Below are 16,754 nucleotides of genomic sequence, written 5' to 3'. Positions count from 1 at the left end.
ACTGTCTCAAATACTCATCTTAAATTAGTAGACCAGCTACAGAACATAGATTCACAATTCAAATGCAACAGTCACACTAAAGGCGAGTTTGTATCATTTGGCAGCTACGTAAAAGTACAAAATTTCATGCCTAGACGAGACGACTTTGTCAATATTAGCGAATAAGGGCCTCAATCATAGGCAGGTGCATATATGATGAGATATGGGAAGGCTTAGCCACACATCTGTGCATTCCACGTAGTTTATTAATCTACGAAATCGAGAAAATGTTATACACAGTTTCTTGTGTATGGGAAAATCAAATGTGTGGGATTTAGGCATTGATATGAACATCAAAAGCACGCTTGAGGTATAGAAAGAGTTAAAAAACAAAAACAAGAGATAGAAAGGCCAAACTCTCAACCACTAATCAATTTCCGAGTTTACAGCAGTAGGTCAATAAAAAGGATGTCTAAGATGAAAACGAAGTAAAGCTGTTTGCGGTTTGTAAAACTCTACCTAAAACCTCTACAACTCTACTCTATCTAGAAAACTCTTTATTAACTTTGCCCATCGTTTGCACTAACTCTTTTATGTTTTCTAGTTCAGACAAAATGCTACTTCAACTGTTTCCGCTGCAAGCTACAGCAAACAATTCCAATGGTTATTGAGACCGAGGTATACCGAACGATTTTTAGCTGCCTCTATATCACATTTACTTTCAATACAGCCAATCAACAATCGTGTATCATTAACAAAACTTTTGCGATATGGGAAGAAGGTACATTTCCAAGAAAAGTATTCTTGGCTGTTTCACATAAAGCACGCAAGAATCATAATTTCCAAAGCTTTGAGGCAATGTACACACTGGTAATATGATTTCTGTACTGCAAGATTTCACTGTCTATATTCGTACATGGCTTGAGGTACGTTTTAAAGCCTGATTACGAGCCCTCAAAGCTTGCACTACAATGGAAATAAAACAAGATACTGCACTATCAAATTCGCTATAATTGACTCTGCTAAATGATGCCTCACGCACAGAGAAATTTACAATTGCAACGGTACTAGTACATCAGTATGAAGTTGGTTTCAAGAATAGTCGAACAACATAGAAACCAAGGGAAGATTTTATAGCAAGGTGTAGGATAAGGAGCCAGTTGCTGTTGCAGCAATATAGCAGCTAGTCTGTTGAATGGTGGAGCAAACGTTGCTCCCTATACCAACACAGTTTAAAGGAGTTGCAAATGATTCTCCACGTCTGTCTTAAAAAGGCACGTCGTTAAGAATCTAGAATCACTCATGACAGATTTCCCGCTTCCTTTTCAAAGACCAACTATTATCGTATCTAACGAAAGTGTCTGAACTATAAGAAAATTGAAGCAACAACCAATAAAGGTCAAATTTCATAACAAAGAGAAGCGAATTTCACTGATATCTATACCAAGTTTTTCAGGAAACAATGCCTATTTGCTCTTTCCACTTGTTGCTTATAAACATACCACAAAGCATTGCAAATAATATTCGATCACAACAGATGTAACCATTGGTAGTTGGAAGGGACTATTAGCAGTCTAACTTCACCTTCACCCTAGTAGAATATTTTCGGCACAAAGGTGTTTGAAATGACAATCGTTGAAGCATTTGTGTAAAAAAAGCACCAACATTACAGATGATAAGACAAATTTTTGCGCGAAGAAGAAATCGGCATCTCTGAAACTTGTCTCAAAGAGAATTTTCATTTCAAGATAAATATTGAAGAAAGTGCAAAAGCTTATGAGACTCAACTTAAGGTACTTCATACAACCTTATGCAACACTGGGTTAGAAAGAAAGAACTCTGTTCTTGGTAACTTTTATTGGGCAAATAAAAAGGAATTGATACTTCCAATCTAAAAAAAGGTGTTGCAATCAGTGGTCGAACTAAAAAAGGATACACGTTAATCGTGGGTAGAAGAGGTTTTAAAAAAATGAAAAAATTAGAAGGCCGAGTTGAGCTGCTGCTCCCACATTCACATGGAAAACCAAACACTATAACAACGTAATTTTGTCGTTTAGCCCTGGTTTGAGAATGTGTTGTTTAGATTACTTAAAGTAGCCGACTTCAGATCGAAACACTTCATACTAGTGATGGAAGCTAACAATTCTAGGTACATAGAATGTTTCAAGAAATGATGAGAATTGTCGTAAAAGAAAAATGTAAACAACAAACTTCGCAACGGAGACATACATTTTGCAGCTGTTTTGTGAGAAACATAGCCAAGGTAGAATTTGTGGCCTTGCAGCAATTTTATAACCAATATTGAAATGTAAAATGAATTCGTTTTATAATTGTCCTAAGCAGTCAGTTTCACAATTTGAATGAGCTCTGTCAACGTGACACCAAACCGTTGTTATTACCTCTGTCAACGTGACATCAAACCAAAGAAGAATAATCTAATGCAAAAAGATATATAATTTTCACTGCTTAGATAGGCAGATGTATATCCAGTGTCAACAAAGGCACTAGATGTGAAATCCTAGCAACGATTTCTGGTTCAGTATCGTTCAATCTACATCTATTACATTAAGATCTCTACGATAAGCAAATACCCTTATTATCATTGCTTCGTATGCAAATAAATGAATCACTTGAAGCTTGAAAAGGATATTCCAAGTGTATCGCAATATCATTAAAACGATGCTGGAACTCAAGGGCATCTTCCTCTTTCTGGTCGTCAAAAATTTCCAGCTGTACATTTAGATCGTCTTGGTCAAACTCCCTCAGTTGCTGTGGACAAAAGCAACAAAAAAACATACACTTTACGAGAGATAACTTTGAAACCGTCTTTCTAAACTTGCAAGATTTTCTTCTGCTTGTCAAAGACGTTCCTGCGACTGTTGCTTCCTCTACGACTTCCATCGACTGCTTGCACAATTTTCGAAGCCATCAAAGAAGTTTCAGCGAATAACACATGCTTAAAACTTCCACTCAGATTCCGCAAATTTATCAGCCATCCTAACCACATAATATTAACTGACATGGCAAGATCACCTGTCGGGTAACTTCAAACTTATCTTGAAGGCTTTTGTTCACTAGTACCGTAGAACAAGGCGATGAATTTTTTATCATTGCTTTCTTAAGATGAAATAGATTTGATGACGAAAGCGTCTGTTTGGCCCTATTATTCACTGACACTGTGGAGTAGTGATCATTATCAGCCAAACATCATAATTACTTGGTATGGGTATTAAAAGACCTCCTACTAACATTGCACATTGTATGCACCACATGATTCTCAGTGCAACAAAAATCGTTTAAAATTATTCAACGATGTAAAGAGACTTTGAAAAAGCGTTGTAAAAGGAATGCAAGTAAATGAATGACAAACGATGATGGACAAGACACAAATAAAAATGAAGCAAGACAATGGTGAAGCAACCAGGATGGGAAATTATATATTTCACTACAGGGTGAATGATGAAAACCCTAATTCAAAGTTGTGAAAGGCATTCTAGCTATGCATCAGCTTTGATTTTGCTGGTCCTGCCCCCAATAATGCCGTCACAATTGACACAGCATAAAAACAGGATCCCAATTCGGGCTAAATTCATACTAACAGCTGTACTTGAAATTCCAGGTGCGAGTTTTTGACCATCATCTGCATTTAAATTTCTGCTGTGCAATATGTAGCCATCATTCAAGCACCGTAATTCAAACTTTTACTTTTAAGGCGTCTCTACTACACTTTCTGGGGATTTTCGGACAGCACCTTAAGCATGGTTGATTTGCCACTGACAAACTAATGTCGAGTGAAACCCTCTTAGTAATGCGGGATTATTACCAATAACATAAAACAAAACGTACCGGTAAGGCTTCCAGGAGTCCAATCCTCATAAACTCGTTTCTGAGATGAAGTCTGAAATCGAGATCATCTGGGGTGCTGACTACTGCATTGATCAGCTGCAGACAGGCAACCTAAGATACGAAGCAATATCAACCATGAAAGTACACTAGTTTTTGCTACTGGATACTTTCGTTCTAACTTCGACCGAGGCACAGATATCAATTTCTTACTCTGAACTGAAACCTCCGATGCAAGATTTTAGACAAAATTTGTAAACGACTTGCATGTCAAACTACAAGAAATTTTGAAAGGCATGCATCTGATAAATTGCATACAATGCTGCTTATACAAATTTATTTTGTGCATAGTGAGATCAAGACTTGTCGTGTTCGTATATTGCTGAAATGACAGAGCCCATTTACTTGGCAGTTTTTATTTGAAAACACGGCCAAAATGTATGTCTTCTTTACATGGTCTAAGCCACTGTATCAAGAAATGTAGATTTTTAATAGCTACAATGGTAGCAATGAAAGAGAGATTTAATATCCAGTGCATTGATTGCATTGGCACTGAAATTCATGACAATAAATTTAAAGAATTCGTACCGGATGTTGGCGAAAAGGTGAAATGAAAAAAGCTATGTTGGGTCATTTATTTTCCGTTCCAAAAGGGAAAAATAAAATTGAAAACCTAGTAAAAATGATAAAGATTTACCATAAGCGGTGGAGTTGACTGTGTGCTCTTCAAAGCTTCCACAACAGCAATAAAACGAGGTTTATTTTCAGCTTCTGCCTTCATAGTTAAAGCTTCAAGTGCTTTGTCGTGGCTGAAATGGATTCAAAACAGAAATGCAAACGAGGAAACTAAGGCTGTTTACAGTATAGCTGGAATATATAAGTAGTGCATATTTTGGAGGAAGCTGATAATTTTGGTGATCGATATTGAGGACAAATAAGGAGAAAACAAGGGTGCTTTTGACGTTAGTAGAGAAGGAGAGAGAGGATTGGAAAAAGATGGCAAAAAGAGAAAAAAAGGTTTGATAAGAGAGGGAAACAGAAAGAGGGAAAAAGCAAAGAGAAAGAGAGAAATAGATAGATATAAAGACAGACGTAGTTAACGAAATTAAGAGAGAGAAAGGTGATAGTAGGGAGAAAAATGGGTCAGAGTAAAAACTCTTTTAAAGTTTATGACCAATTCCATGAGCAAATCACATACACGAATATAAAAAATTCATCGTTCCTCTAGCATGTTAAACATTATTATGAGGTTATATTAGGGTTTAAGCATTATCATTCAATTAGAACAATGCTGCAAAAGAAAGTTGGAAATCTTTCCATAAATGAATCTTTGTAAATTAACTAAAAATTTACCTTTGGCGCTCTGGTGTCTTTGTTAAAAATGCAGCACAAGAAATGAAAATAGAACAGGGATGGGGGCCATTGGGGCTCAATCCTTTCCCGCTCCTTGCATAGCTAGATAGATTTCCTGCACCTTTTCATTGTGCACTTTGCCTACCAGTGGCGGGCACCTGGAGACGAGAGGGAGTCGCCCCCCCCCCCAATTTTTTGGAATACTATGGTCTTTTGTTCGAAAACAATGGGGGATATGTGACGTCATCTTATCAAAACAATAGGCTTGCCCCCAATATCTGAGCAAGTGTCCGCCCCTGATTGGATTCAATTATATCATACCACAAAAGCCAGAACGGAAGATGCTCGAGAGAGAGAGTAAACGGACTCTGAGGATGACTGTCATTGCAATACAGTCACATTTGTCACCTCTTGTCCAATGACACGGTCCCACAGGACATTTTTCATTTCCTTTTTTTCTTCAAAACATAGTGATGTAACTGCACAAATCATATGCTGAAATACTTACGCAACCAGACCAACAGCTGCCATGACTTTCACTACGTCCTGCATCATTCCTGGATTCTCCAGTCGGATGCACTGGGCAAGCAGCGTAAGTCCTTGAATGTTTTTCAACATCATGTTCAACCCAAACTAGAAAACAGCATAAGAAACAAATTCATAACACTAGATGGGAGTTGTGTATATATAAACTTTAATATCATATACACTGTAAATTGTCAGTTTTATGCTACATGAAAATTTAGCAGGGGGGGGGGGGGAGGTGGGCGCAAGCCCGTGCACAAAAGGGACTTCGAAAGGTACCTCTCAAGAAAAAAATGACGGTCACTTTATCAGAATTTAGCTGCTGTGTCTGAAATACAAATGACTGATGTGTATTATTTAAAAATACGAGCATAGGTAGGAATCAACAAAAAAGCTGATATATAGTTGATATAGAAAAATTATGTGTAATTGTATAGTTGTTAGTCTCACCCCGTTGTTCATATAAGCCTTTAAGCATTTTGCGCACTCGTGTTGGATCTTCAGTTCGAGCTGGGAAGAGCTAGAAAAAACAGAGGCATTAAAATACCATTTTTCTGAAGAGTATAGCAACATTTAGAGGAACGTATTCTTTTACGTTCAGTTAGCATAGGGCTAGACAACGAAGAATCGCTTCTTTTAAATATTAGATAGAAAACACTTCTAAATGAGCTCTCAGTACATTTGAGTTTGAGCATGTTTATCTCGACGACATTGCAGAAGGCAAAAGCTAACTTGAAATAGATTAAAACAGTGCGCGAAGACATGAATGTAATAGGCTTACAAAAGCTGGATTGCCTTTAACATCTGATAAACATAAACAGGCAATTATGGTTGAGCTGAAAGGGGCTTCCAGCAATTGTATTCAACATCGTTTCAACTGCCAACAAATGGCACCAGCAAATTCATTCCCGATATGATTGTTAACAGATGTGTTGCAATGAAGCGCTTTGTCACAACAAAATATGTCTGATACAATCAAAGCAATTCGTACCTGTCTAACGATTTCACGCGTATTTTCAAAAATTCCACTTTCTTACTAATCCCTGGTTCGTCTTTAAGTAAAACGCTTTTCCTTAAACATGACTTTCTTCTTCGCAACTTAAACCTTTTAATCGTTTTTACAAAAATTTTCAGTCTTTTCTTTAGGCCACGCTCCATTTTAGGCATGATGTATTCAGTACCACGACAAACGAAGCAAATTTAAAAACAAGGCCAGTATGCATAAAATATTATAATTTATGAACGCCCTGAGAGAGTTAGACTGTGTTCTTTTAAGTTCCACGAGAGTTGCAAACTCGTGAGATTTTCAATGAAAGGGATTCTCAAGGGAACAGGGAGTACGGAGAATTTCCTACCTTTGTGATCAGTTGAAAATATTGAAACGGTTGAAAAATGGCGTAAAGAATTGTGGGGTTGAAACTCGAGATTACTGCATCTTTGCGGTAGGATCAAACCTTATAAAAATGCGGTTATTTTAAAAGGGAGACATGAAGAACTAGTGCCCTAGTGCCAGCTAGGGTTTCAAATTAGTGCCTTTTAAAACTTTAGACAGGGGTACCTCAGTAAACTTCATACCCCTGCCTATCAAATTGTTCCAGTTAATTGACTGTAACGTTGGGTGGCATCACGATTACACAATTCAATTTTTAAAAAAGTGCTTAATGCTCATAAGAAAATTTAGGAACTCGTTGACATGGCGATTTTGACAGCTAAACACTTTTAAATAATTCAATTTCCTTTCGATAATAAATGGTTGTATTTCTTTGTGTCACTCTTTTCATATACTTCAACAAACTGCAATGAGCTAGAAATCGCTGTAACACGAACAAGGAAAAGCAATATCTATCTACGCTAAACATTTGTAACACTTGTCGATCAGCTGCCGTCATGAAGCCCAGGTTAATATCGGAGCTTCAAAGATTTGTTAGGGTTGAAAATATGAAAAAGAAACATACCTGCAAACATAGCTACGTAGAATATTCAGCAAACAATCTAAACCTTTTTCTCCAAATTCTTTGATCCAACTAAAATGAAAAAAATATACGTAAAAAATCCATTCTAAAACTTTAAACTTTCAGCTATTGACATTATGACTTAACCAAAATGTGCTATCTCCCTATAGCGACAAAAATTTGCTTTACCGGGCACGATGTTGGCATATAATATGTTACTCTGAATTATCTAATGAAAAAGAGAGGGTTGGGGTTAGAAACATGGTTGTATGCGAGGAGATCAGAAATATAGATGTATCGAGTGACTCTTACATCATACAAATGTGTCTAAAGAGTCTTACTCTGACCCTTTGAAAATAGCTTTAGTTTTTTCTTTATCCTCTTCGTGACTTTTTTGCGCATCGTTTTATAAAAACAACATATAAGTAGAATGAAAGCGCTCGAGGAACGGTTGTGCAGAACATTCCTCTTGCCGTAGTCTACGTTTTGTTCTATAGCTTCTATGAAATTTGAGTTTTTTATTATCGCTGCATCCTTAGATACGTTTTGGTCGAAAACAAACAAATATATAAGCTGAGAGGGGGCTCTTGAATAAGGAAATCCTGGGTGCAGTTATTCTAAAAAAGGCGTTCAGGGAATATTTCAAGAGATTAAAGATAGGCCCAAGAAAACATGACGGCCACACGGCCAACAATAAAGGGCATTAAACACAGAAAAAAACTTAAGAGCTACACCCAAAGCAATCCCTTATTCGTTGATTTTCGTTTATTTATAGGTATTGCCATTGCCTACAAGCATCTAATTTACTTTGAGTCCAAAACAAATGTAAGAATACCTTAGCAAGCCACCAGTGAGTGACACTCGCAAAGACTGAAGGCATTGCAAGAGGTCTTCGCCATGTTCAAGTTTTGAAAGTTCCCTAATGTAGTCGGCTGTGGACACCAGGCCAGAGCTGCGTCGCTGAAATTTCAAAATAATTCACATCAAAATACATTCCAATAGAAAAAAAATTAAACTTTAAGGTGAATGCCTCAACAAAACATTAAACTTTAAGGTAAATGCCAATTAAAAAAATTCCTGTTTCTTCCCTAAATGGTTGTCTTAAATCAATTTCAATTCCTGTGAATAGCATTTTCAAAATGCTGCATTTTGGCCAAATATAGGCTACAATGGCCGCCAAAATTTATTGGAGCAATCCCCCTTCCCCCTTTAGACAATATTTGAAGGAAAGACGAACATTTTGCTAAACAACGTATACACTGTTTTTGTTCCCTGTTTCGCTATTTTTTGGATTCTACCATTTTAGATCGTGGAGGGGAGACACTGAGTAGGAAAGATGATAAGAATGTTCAAACACTTTGAGAAAGCATTGTAGACTTTTTGCTTATTTACAAAAGCAGATTCAAGATAAAGGAATTAATCGTTGGGATATGCTTGGTACTATCATTCAATGGGACTGGCATTAGGGATGGTTTAATCTTTCAGGTACATTTTTCCCTGGTAAAACACTGTATTTAAATTAGATAATGCAACCTTGAAAACTCTTTAAATAAGGACTTGATGGTTCAAAGCTATTAAAATAGACTTGAGCAAAAATGGGCTTGAGTTTTAGTTTGTTTACATAATACCATTCATATGCTTCCATTTATGTGCTAGCTATAAAGAGTGGTACCTTGAAGAACGGTATCAATCCAAGAAAAAATGGCTTTGTGCAAAAACATTCAATATTAAAACCCATACTTCAAAACAAAAAGACTGGCATAAAATTTGATAACTTAGATTTAATACATGGTTCAAACTTTTACCCTACCTAACCTTTTATCCTATTTAAGACTTTTCTAATCTACCCTATGAACCCTTCCAACACTTTTAAGAGCTCCTAACATTAATGAGAATAAAATTTCAGCTGCAAACATTTAGAGCCACATAATGTTCATTACCAATGCATTTTGTCTTTTGAGAAATTGAAAAAGCATATCAACTTTCTTGTCGTGTGGCTGCTTTCGCAGTGGGACCCTCAGGTTTTCATTCTTCAGATTCATTTCATCCTGAGAATAATAACAAATCCAAAGTGTAAGTTACATACAAAGAAAAGATGTAAAATTCCTTGGATTGATGGCAAAAGAAAGATAGATTATACTTATATTCATAACTGCCAAAGTGTTTCACCTCATAAAAAGTGAGAAACGTAAGAGCTCTATATAGACAAAAATTAAAATACCAGTTCATTCTGATAGACTGAGCTGCTAGACTAGAGAAACAGACCATGTTTGTTTTATCCACCTAAAAAGTTTTCAAGCAAAAGGCAATCTACTGAGAGGCAGTATGAGAAACAAAATTTGAAACAACCCCATAATTATTTCTGAATACCCCATTATCAACTTGTATAGTTTTTGTAGAGTTTATTCAACCATTATTAGAACATAAATTTTAAGTGAAAGTAAAGAAAGACTAAAACTGGAATGGTCAGTAATGAAGTGTACTTCGTAGCAATTTTCACAGTTACAAAGGAAGCTTCAAAACACATCACCCAGAGCAAAAGAAAAATCAAACAAATGGATATCTGAGCAAGTTTTCAAGAACTGGACAATATCACCAAGAAATTCTTAAATAATGACATTGCTCTTATGATGGAAAAAAGTGTACAAGAAATACGGCAAAACTACCCAGCCTTGAAGTTTGTAAATAATAGACTAAAATTAACTTGATTGTTCTATGCATCATATAGTAATGACGCTCCTCTTAGACAGAAAACAGGCAGAAAATTTATTTGAATTTATGTTTGGGATATGGAAAACGATTGAAATAAGCTGAAAAGCAGTAGAAAATAAGAGTCAGGAAGTAATTTCATGCTAAGATTATTGAATACTTGACTGGGGTTATATGACAAAACAAAACTGTTATTACGTGAAAGTTATGCCACTTCTTACCCTTACAGAGAAAGACATTGTAAAATGAAATCAAGGCAAGCTATTAAAAGAAAAAATTGCATGGCAGTGCTATCCAAAGGGATTTATGCAGACAATGTAAATTTATGAAGGTGTAAATTTCTAACACTGATGGACAAATAGTTACAGCATAACTTCTTACCAACATCTTCTCAAATTTTGAGTTAAACTCATCTTCAGGAAGCCTCTTTAACTTTTCAAGCTCTTCCTTTTGTGAAGCCTCCTCTGGTTGGGCATTTTGTGCTCCTTGATGTTGGTCATCACCTAAAGGTCCATTTATGGTCTTGTCTCTTTTCTTGTCTTTATCTTTCTTATGCTTCTTGCTCTTCATTGTTATTCTGTGGAGCTAAATAGAAAAGCAATGATCAGAATTTGATCCATGCATCTTAGATGAGATCTGTTCCATTCAAGAGAGGTGGAACAATAGAAAGCTTGTAATACTAATTAGACAAACAACACATTTTACACATTCAGAAACACAAACTCGACAGGTATGTTGTTATGCAAAGAGATACATTATCTGAGTTACACAAAGCAACCCATGTAGCAACCTAGTGCTAATTTAAAAAAACATACCCAGAAATATTTGTAACCCAGCTACAATCTTGGCAAAAAATTGCTGAGACATTTGTTTCAAAAAGGAATTTGCATGCTATATCTTCATATTTTATGTGCTGGTGACCTAAACTCCTTCCCCCCAGAGTCAATGTTGGTTAAGATGGTTACAGAATAAGTGGGGATTACTAGATTGATTACCAATCCAATCACAACATTGATTTGAAGGGAAGGGGGCAGGATATTTGTAAGTAGCTTCTTTTTTTGCGAGTGTCTCAGCATTTTTTGCCAAGATTGTAGCTAATTGATGGCTAACCAATGCTGGAAAATGGATTCATAGAGTATGTTAGGGATATCAGACAGCATTTTTACAATTAAAATTTATTCAAATATTGAACATTGATTCCTACAATCACTATTTCTTCCATTGCACAAGGCGTGCCAATTTCCCCTTTGGTAAAAATTAACTGAATATTCTTGATAATGACTATGAATCAAGATCATTTTTAGCTGCAGGCAATTAAAGCAGGATGCTTATTACAGGAAAACTGACAATTTAAGGGTATCGTGTTTGCAAAAGGTACTTTTTAATGAATCTATGACTTAAACTAGAGCCCCTGACCAAACCAAACAAGCTATGACATTCTAAATTTATGCCGGATTTTCTCAGAATAATGTTCAGAAGTAAATGCATAAAAAATTTATTGGTAAGTCATCACAGACAGCTTATCTATAGATATTTCTCACACAAAGAAAATGGAACCAATGAAACATGAAATAACTAGTATTCCCCTTCAAGAAGAAAATGAAACATCTATATACGGTTTTACCATGGAGTGAGTGTTCTAGGAATCACCAAAGCATAAGCTCTTTTGTTGATACTAACAACAGAATAATCTAATCAAAATACATGCTAAGAGAAATGGCTTATCAGGAAACCACAGTAGCCTGGTGAAATCAGAAAACAAAAGAGACTTTCCTTGACATAGGCAGCATCAAAATTGGAAAGAGACATCTTGTATTTAAATTATTTACAAAAGAATAACACTTTGCTTATCATTGTCCATTCCATATTAAAGGCTATTTCAGCCCTAAAAATAATATATGAGGGTTGAGCTAAAGTTTAATCAGAACAATCTTTTGAGATTGACTACATCAGTATTTTGAATTTATACCCTACACATTTGGTCCACTTCTCCTTTCAAACAATTTCAAAGCCATTGAGATAATTTTTTCAAGGATAATTTTTGTTACACTGAAAATGAAAAGCCTGTTTTTCAATTGTGGAATTAGTTAAATTGTGGAATTAGTGTAAGTAAACATGTTATTCCAATCATGTTCATGAATACTAGCGGCAATAAAACCAAGTCCCATAAACTGGTTTTCATTTTCTTATCAACCCCTTCTAACATGTGCTTTACTATAGACAGTGCTGTTTTTATCATTCACCTGGTCTTACCTTAACCTTAAGTGATACAGTTATTCTGACAGCTGTACACACAGCATGTGGTAAAAAAATTAACTTTTCATCAAACTTTCTTTTATTTCTTCTAAGATACTGTCTACAGATCTACACAACTAGATATACAAAGTGCTTCTGTCGAGCAAAACATCACTGCTGCTCTCCAAAAGCAACAATTTACAATTCTATTTCAAATACACTGTAGGTACGTTGTACTGCTATTTCTGGTCATCCAAGTTAGTTTACAAACCGACCTTGACGGTCAGCAATATCTATAATTAGGCCCATTTAAACTGGTAGGGTTATATTGCAAAAGTCTTCAAAACATGAAAATGCTTATCGAAGATGTAAATCATTTTCTGGATTCATTACTTACAAAGCCTTCATCACTCATGGCTGCTTTCCTTTTTAATATCAGATCTCGATTTCACAGTAGTCTGTATTGGTTCTCTGCCACTTGTAACAGCATTAATTCAAACTGTTTGTCTCTTCTCACTGTTCTCACTGTTTATGTCTTAGAAAAGTTCTCGATTGTTCGCCTTTTTCCAAAATTGAATAACAACAACAAAATTTCTCGTCTTTAAACGTGAAGTAAACGACATAGGCAGTAGGAAATCGTTTGGTTCTGATTGTAAGAAGATTCTCTCTTACCCAATACAAAGTAACTTTTGAATCATTTTACCTCGAGGATACTACCTAATCAAGAAAAACTCAATGTGATTTATTGTATCAGCTATCCAACCAATACTTCACAGCCGAAATAAGCCAGGCCCCATTCGACAAGTGCAACTCTCCTCAAATAATGAATCATCAAATACCGATAAGTTGAATTTCAAGGAATTTCAGTCTTTCAATTATATATCACAAAGTCCATAAGATCACAATTTCGTGGGTTGACAAGTGCCATGCAACTTAGAATGTACACACCATCCCTCCTCTTGGGCACCAGGCCTCTTATTAAAACCCATCTTTCTACTCGACTAAATAATTTCAAAATTCTAACGGTTGGTAGTAGTCTCTAAAATATGCTCCAACAAGAGCTCCGTGGACTACCTATAAATTGTAGCTCAGAATTATTTTTTTTTACGAACTATACCTAAAAAGTTTTCCTAACAGAATTATTTCTAGGAAATTATCACAAAAATACCTAGGGAAAATTATCACTTAGGGTAGGTTACAACTATCTGGGCCTGTCACAAAACCGACCGGTCATTCACCGAAATAGGTAAGTTCAGACCCAAAAAATAATCCTTGACAAGCTTTCTTCAAGATTGAAGATTCCTGCAAATTATTTGTAATAGTTACGAATAAACGCAACTAAAATATCCATTTGAACATACACAACTAAATCACAAGATCATGTTTTTAGAAATTTCAGCCATTCTTACAAAAGTTTCAGAAGATATCAAGGACCGGGATACCGCCCCCCCCTCCCCCCCAAAAAAACTTGAGTTGCATAAGGAAAATACTTTTATTTTGTTAAATATGTTGGATAAAATTTTTTTTTATTTTATAATTTCAACCGCTCTTTCTATAAATGATACCGCCCTTTAAACTTTCTAGGGCATAAAAGGTTTTAACCTGTCTATTTCGAAGTCCATAGATATAATCGAGTAAAAGTTTCAGACGGCTTAGAGTATGCGGTTTAATACTCGAATGCTGAGAATAAAAAAATGGAAATTGGAATGTAGTTCTCGTTAATTACCCTGACTACACAATGACGTCACATACGGTGAAAACAAAAGTACTATGTGCATTTCACAACAATACAGGACAGAATTGCGACGCACCCATAAAAAATATACCGACAAATAACATCTCGAAACCGACATCCAAAAGTTAACGGATTAAAGTCCTCGTCATTATTTGGTTTGGATGGAAAATGTAAACACGACAACGTAAGCTAGTGGTTTACAAATATTCGACTTCTAGCTAGGCCAGCCATTCTAGAGTAAGTAGATAAATTTGTACTACAGATGAAAAGACTATGGCGCTGCCACTGCATTCGAAGAAGCGGATGTTAAGGCACAAGTACATGGCGACAGTGAATTATTAATAAAACAACTTTAGTAATTTTTCTCTGAAAGTTACTTTGATTAATTCCAGCAGCAGCCTTCAAGAAGAGATCCTCTTGAGGGATGCCGGAGCACGGGGGTACGGGGGTGGCGGTTGCCCCTTGCCGTCACGAAATTTAGCAATTTTCTTTGTTTTGCTATTGTTTGCCCTTTTTCTTGGCGCTTCGCCCCTCTCCCTGCACTGCAGCTCTTCTAGGGTCTCTGATCCTTTGCAAAAAATGTTTTTCTATTCAATAAATTGATTAATTGTATATGGTTGTTTGGTAATTGGAATATGACAAACAGCTTTTTATAAGCTGTCCATACATGCATGTAACTATTCCATACTTGCACACAGCCCCAACTAAATTCCAAATAGACCATCAACTGGATTGAGCTACACTATATGGTGCCTCCAAAACGTATTACAAATTGAATTTCGACTTTTCCCAGATATCATAAACACAAAATTGGACCTGAAAGTTATTACTTCCTTCCGCATCAAGTTTCATGATTGCAAAGACCAGATTCAAACATCTTCAACAATCAACGTTACTATAACAAGATCTACCTCAAAATATTTAACAAATAGCGATTATAACAAAGAAAAATAAAATATAATTGCGTATAGGCTTTATTATTCCGAAAATTATTGTCAATATTCGTATGTTTTCAAACTTTCAGAAATAGAATAAAAGTTTTCTTACTGCAGTCCTTTAGTAAATCCACTCAAGACGCAGGTAAAAAGTGCGAAACTGAACAAACTTCAACGCCAAATGCCTCTTGAAATCGAATGGGATTTGGGCAGGTTTTCTTCCACTTTCACGGAAACCAAGACATGTTCTTCTAATAGCGAAAACACAAGGCGTTGACAGATTCTTGTTTGCACATGGTAAACTCGAAACAATTATCTTTAAACTGTGCCGAAAATTTGCTTGTTTCATCCGAAAATTGTGGCTCTTTTTCCATCACTTTTCAGTCCGTAGAAAAAGATCCCTCTCTAACGACTACAGTGGCAAAATTGTGATATGGGGATACAAACTGATTTGGAAGGGCTAAATCAGCTTGATATCGCACCCGTGGCTCGGCGAGAAACTGCAGGAGCACAACATAGAGGTGGCAACGTTAAGATTGCTACGTACGTCATCATGAAATTGGGAGGTAACGCCAGCGCCAAAACTTTTTTTGGTAGATGGTATATGTGGGTGTAGTGACCAGTCTATTCTCTTGTGTCATTTTCATCGTTGCATTTTCAAGTACAATCCCTCATTGTCCTTTTTCAATATACCTAAAAAGTCATTTTCCATACCTCGTTCTTTGCCATTATCTCTACTCCTACACGGCAATTACAGCTCTTTTCAACCCAACTCATCTAACCATTATAAGCTGCCAGACTAATCATATTGCCGTAATAGTGCACATTAATAGGACTGTGCGCAAGACTTAAGACGCCTTGAGGCAAAGTTTCAGAACAGGGACGGCGCCCACGAAATTGAACCTGGGTGGGGGGCTGAGAAACAAGCGCAAGAAAATTTTTGAAATTCGGCCTTCTAGAATGGCTAAAAATGCATCTCCCAGGCCAAAATTTAACAAATTACTATACCGCTCAAAACAGATAATTCGACGATTCTCAGAAAAATATTGATTATTGATTTGTCGGGAAAATTTGGGAGGGGAGGGGTCATGCTAAAGCGCTAGTGACAGATGTTGGGGAAAGAAAGAAAGGGTGACCTTTGGTTCAAAGTGAACATCGATGTGAATAACAAGTAGCTGCTGCATTGATTGAGAGAATTTTACTTTCTGAGCAGACATGTGCATCTACTTCTTCTCGAGTATTTTCAGGAGGCCATGTTTACACATCCAAAATGCAGACATTGCAATGATACAGACAGATATCTACTGAACTGATGCAAATAATAAACAAATAATAGGAATGTACCTAAATGAATAAGTAAAATTCAGTTTGTTCTTTTGTTATACTCCTCTTTCAAAATAGTTAGAAAAAGACAGTCAAAAATATTTAATTTTTGAAAAAGTGGGGGGGCTGAACAGGCTTTTTAGCAAAAAGCAACTTTTTTGAAAA

General features: G+C 36.1%; 1 protein-coding gene across 2 annotated transcripts in view; it reads right to left on the bottom strand.

The window, feature by feature from the left end:
• Positions 1 to 15,799, bottom strand: part of LOC135686256 (protein diaphanous homolog 2) — a 28,582-nt gene extending 12,783 nt beyond the window's left edge. Inside the window, exons 1-10 of one of the 2 annotated variants that reach the window (XM_065202455.2) lie at positions 15,379 to 15,799; positions 10,743 to 10,946; positions 9,593 to 9,700; positions 8,488 to 8,612; positions 7,656 to 7,724; positions 6,151 to 6,220; positions 5,684 to 5,808; positions 4,520 to 4,631; positions 3,826 to 3,936; positions 2,630 to 2,748 (exon numbers count right to left, since the gene is read on the bottom strand). In XM_065202455.2, the coding sequence (XP_065058527.2) occupies positions 2,630 to 2,748; positions 3,826 to 3,936; positions 4,520 to 4,631; positions 5,684 to 5,808; positions 6,151 to 6,220; positions 7,656 to 7,724; positions 8,488 to 8,612; positions 9,593 to 9,700; positions 10,743 to 10,931 (1,028 nt within the window). In that variant the 5' untranslated portion in view covers positions 10,932 to 10,946; positions 15,379 to 15,799. Of the gene's footprint in view, positions 1 to 2,629; positions 2,749 to 3,825; positions 3,937 to 4,519; positions 4,632 to 5,683; positions 5,809 to 6,150; positions 6,221 to 7,655; positions 7,725 to 8,487; positions 8,613 to 9,592; positions 9,701 to 10,742; positions 10,947 to 12,993; positions 13,573 to 15,378 lie in introns of those variants that run through there. The other variant, XM_065202454.2, reaches the window with a different exon arrangement.
• Between the last annotated feature and the right edge of the window lie 955 nt (positions 15,800 to 16,754).

This window comes from Rhopilema esculentum, chromosome 6 (genome assembly GCF_057945365.1).
Source record: "Rhopilema esculentum isolate cy_ngs chromosome 6, ASM5794536v1, whole genome shotgun sequence".
NCBI lineage: Eukaryota > Metazoa > Cnidaria > Scyphozoa > Rhizostomeae > Rhizostomatidae > Rhopilema > Rhopilema esculentum.
Note: the sequence above shows the minus strand (reverse complement) of the source record. Positions and strands in the feature narration are given on the sequence as shown.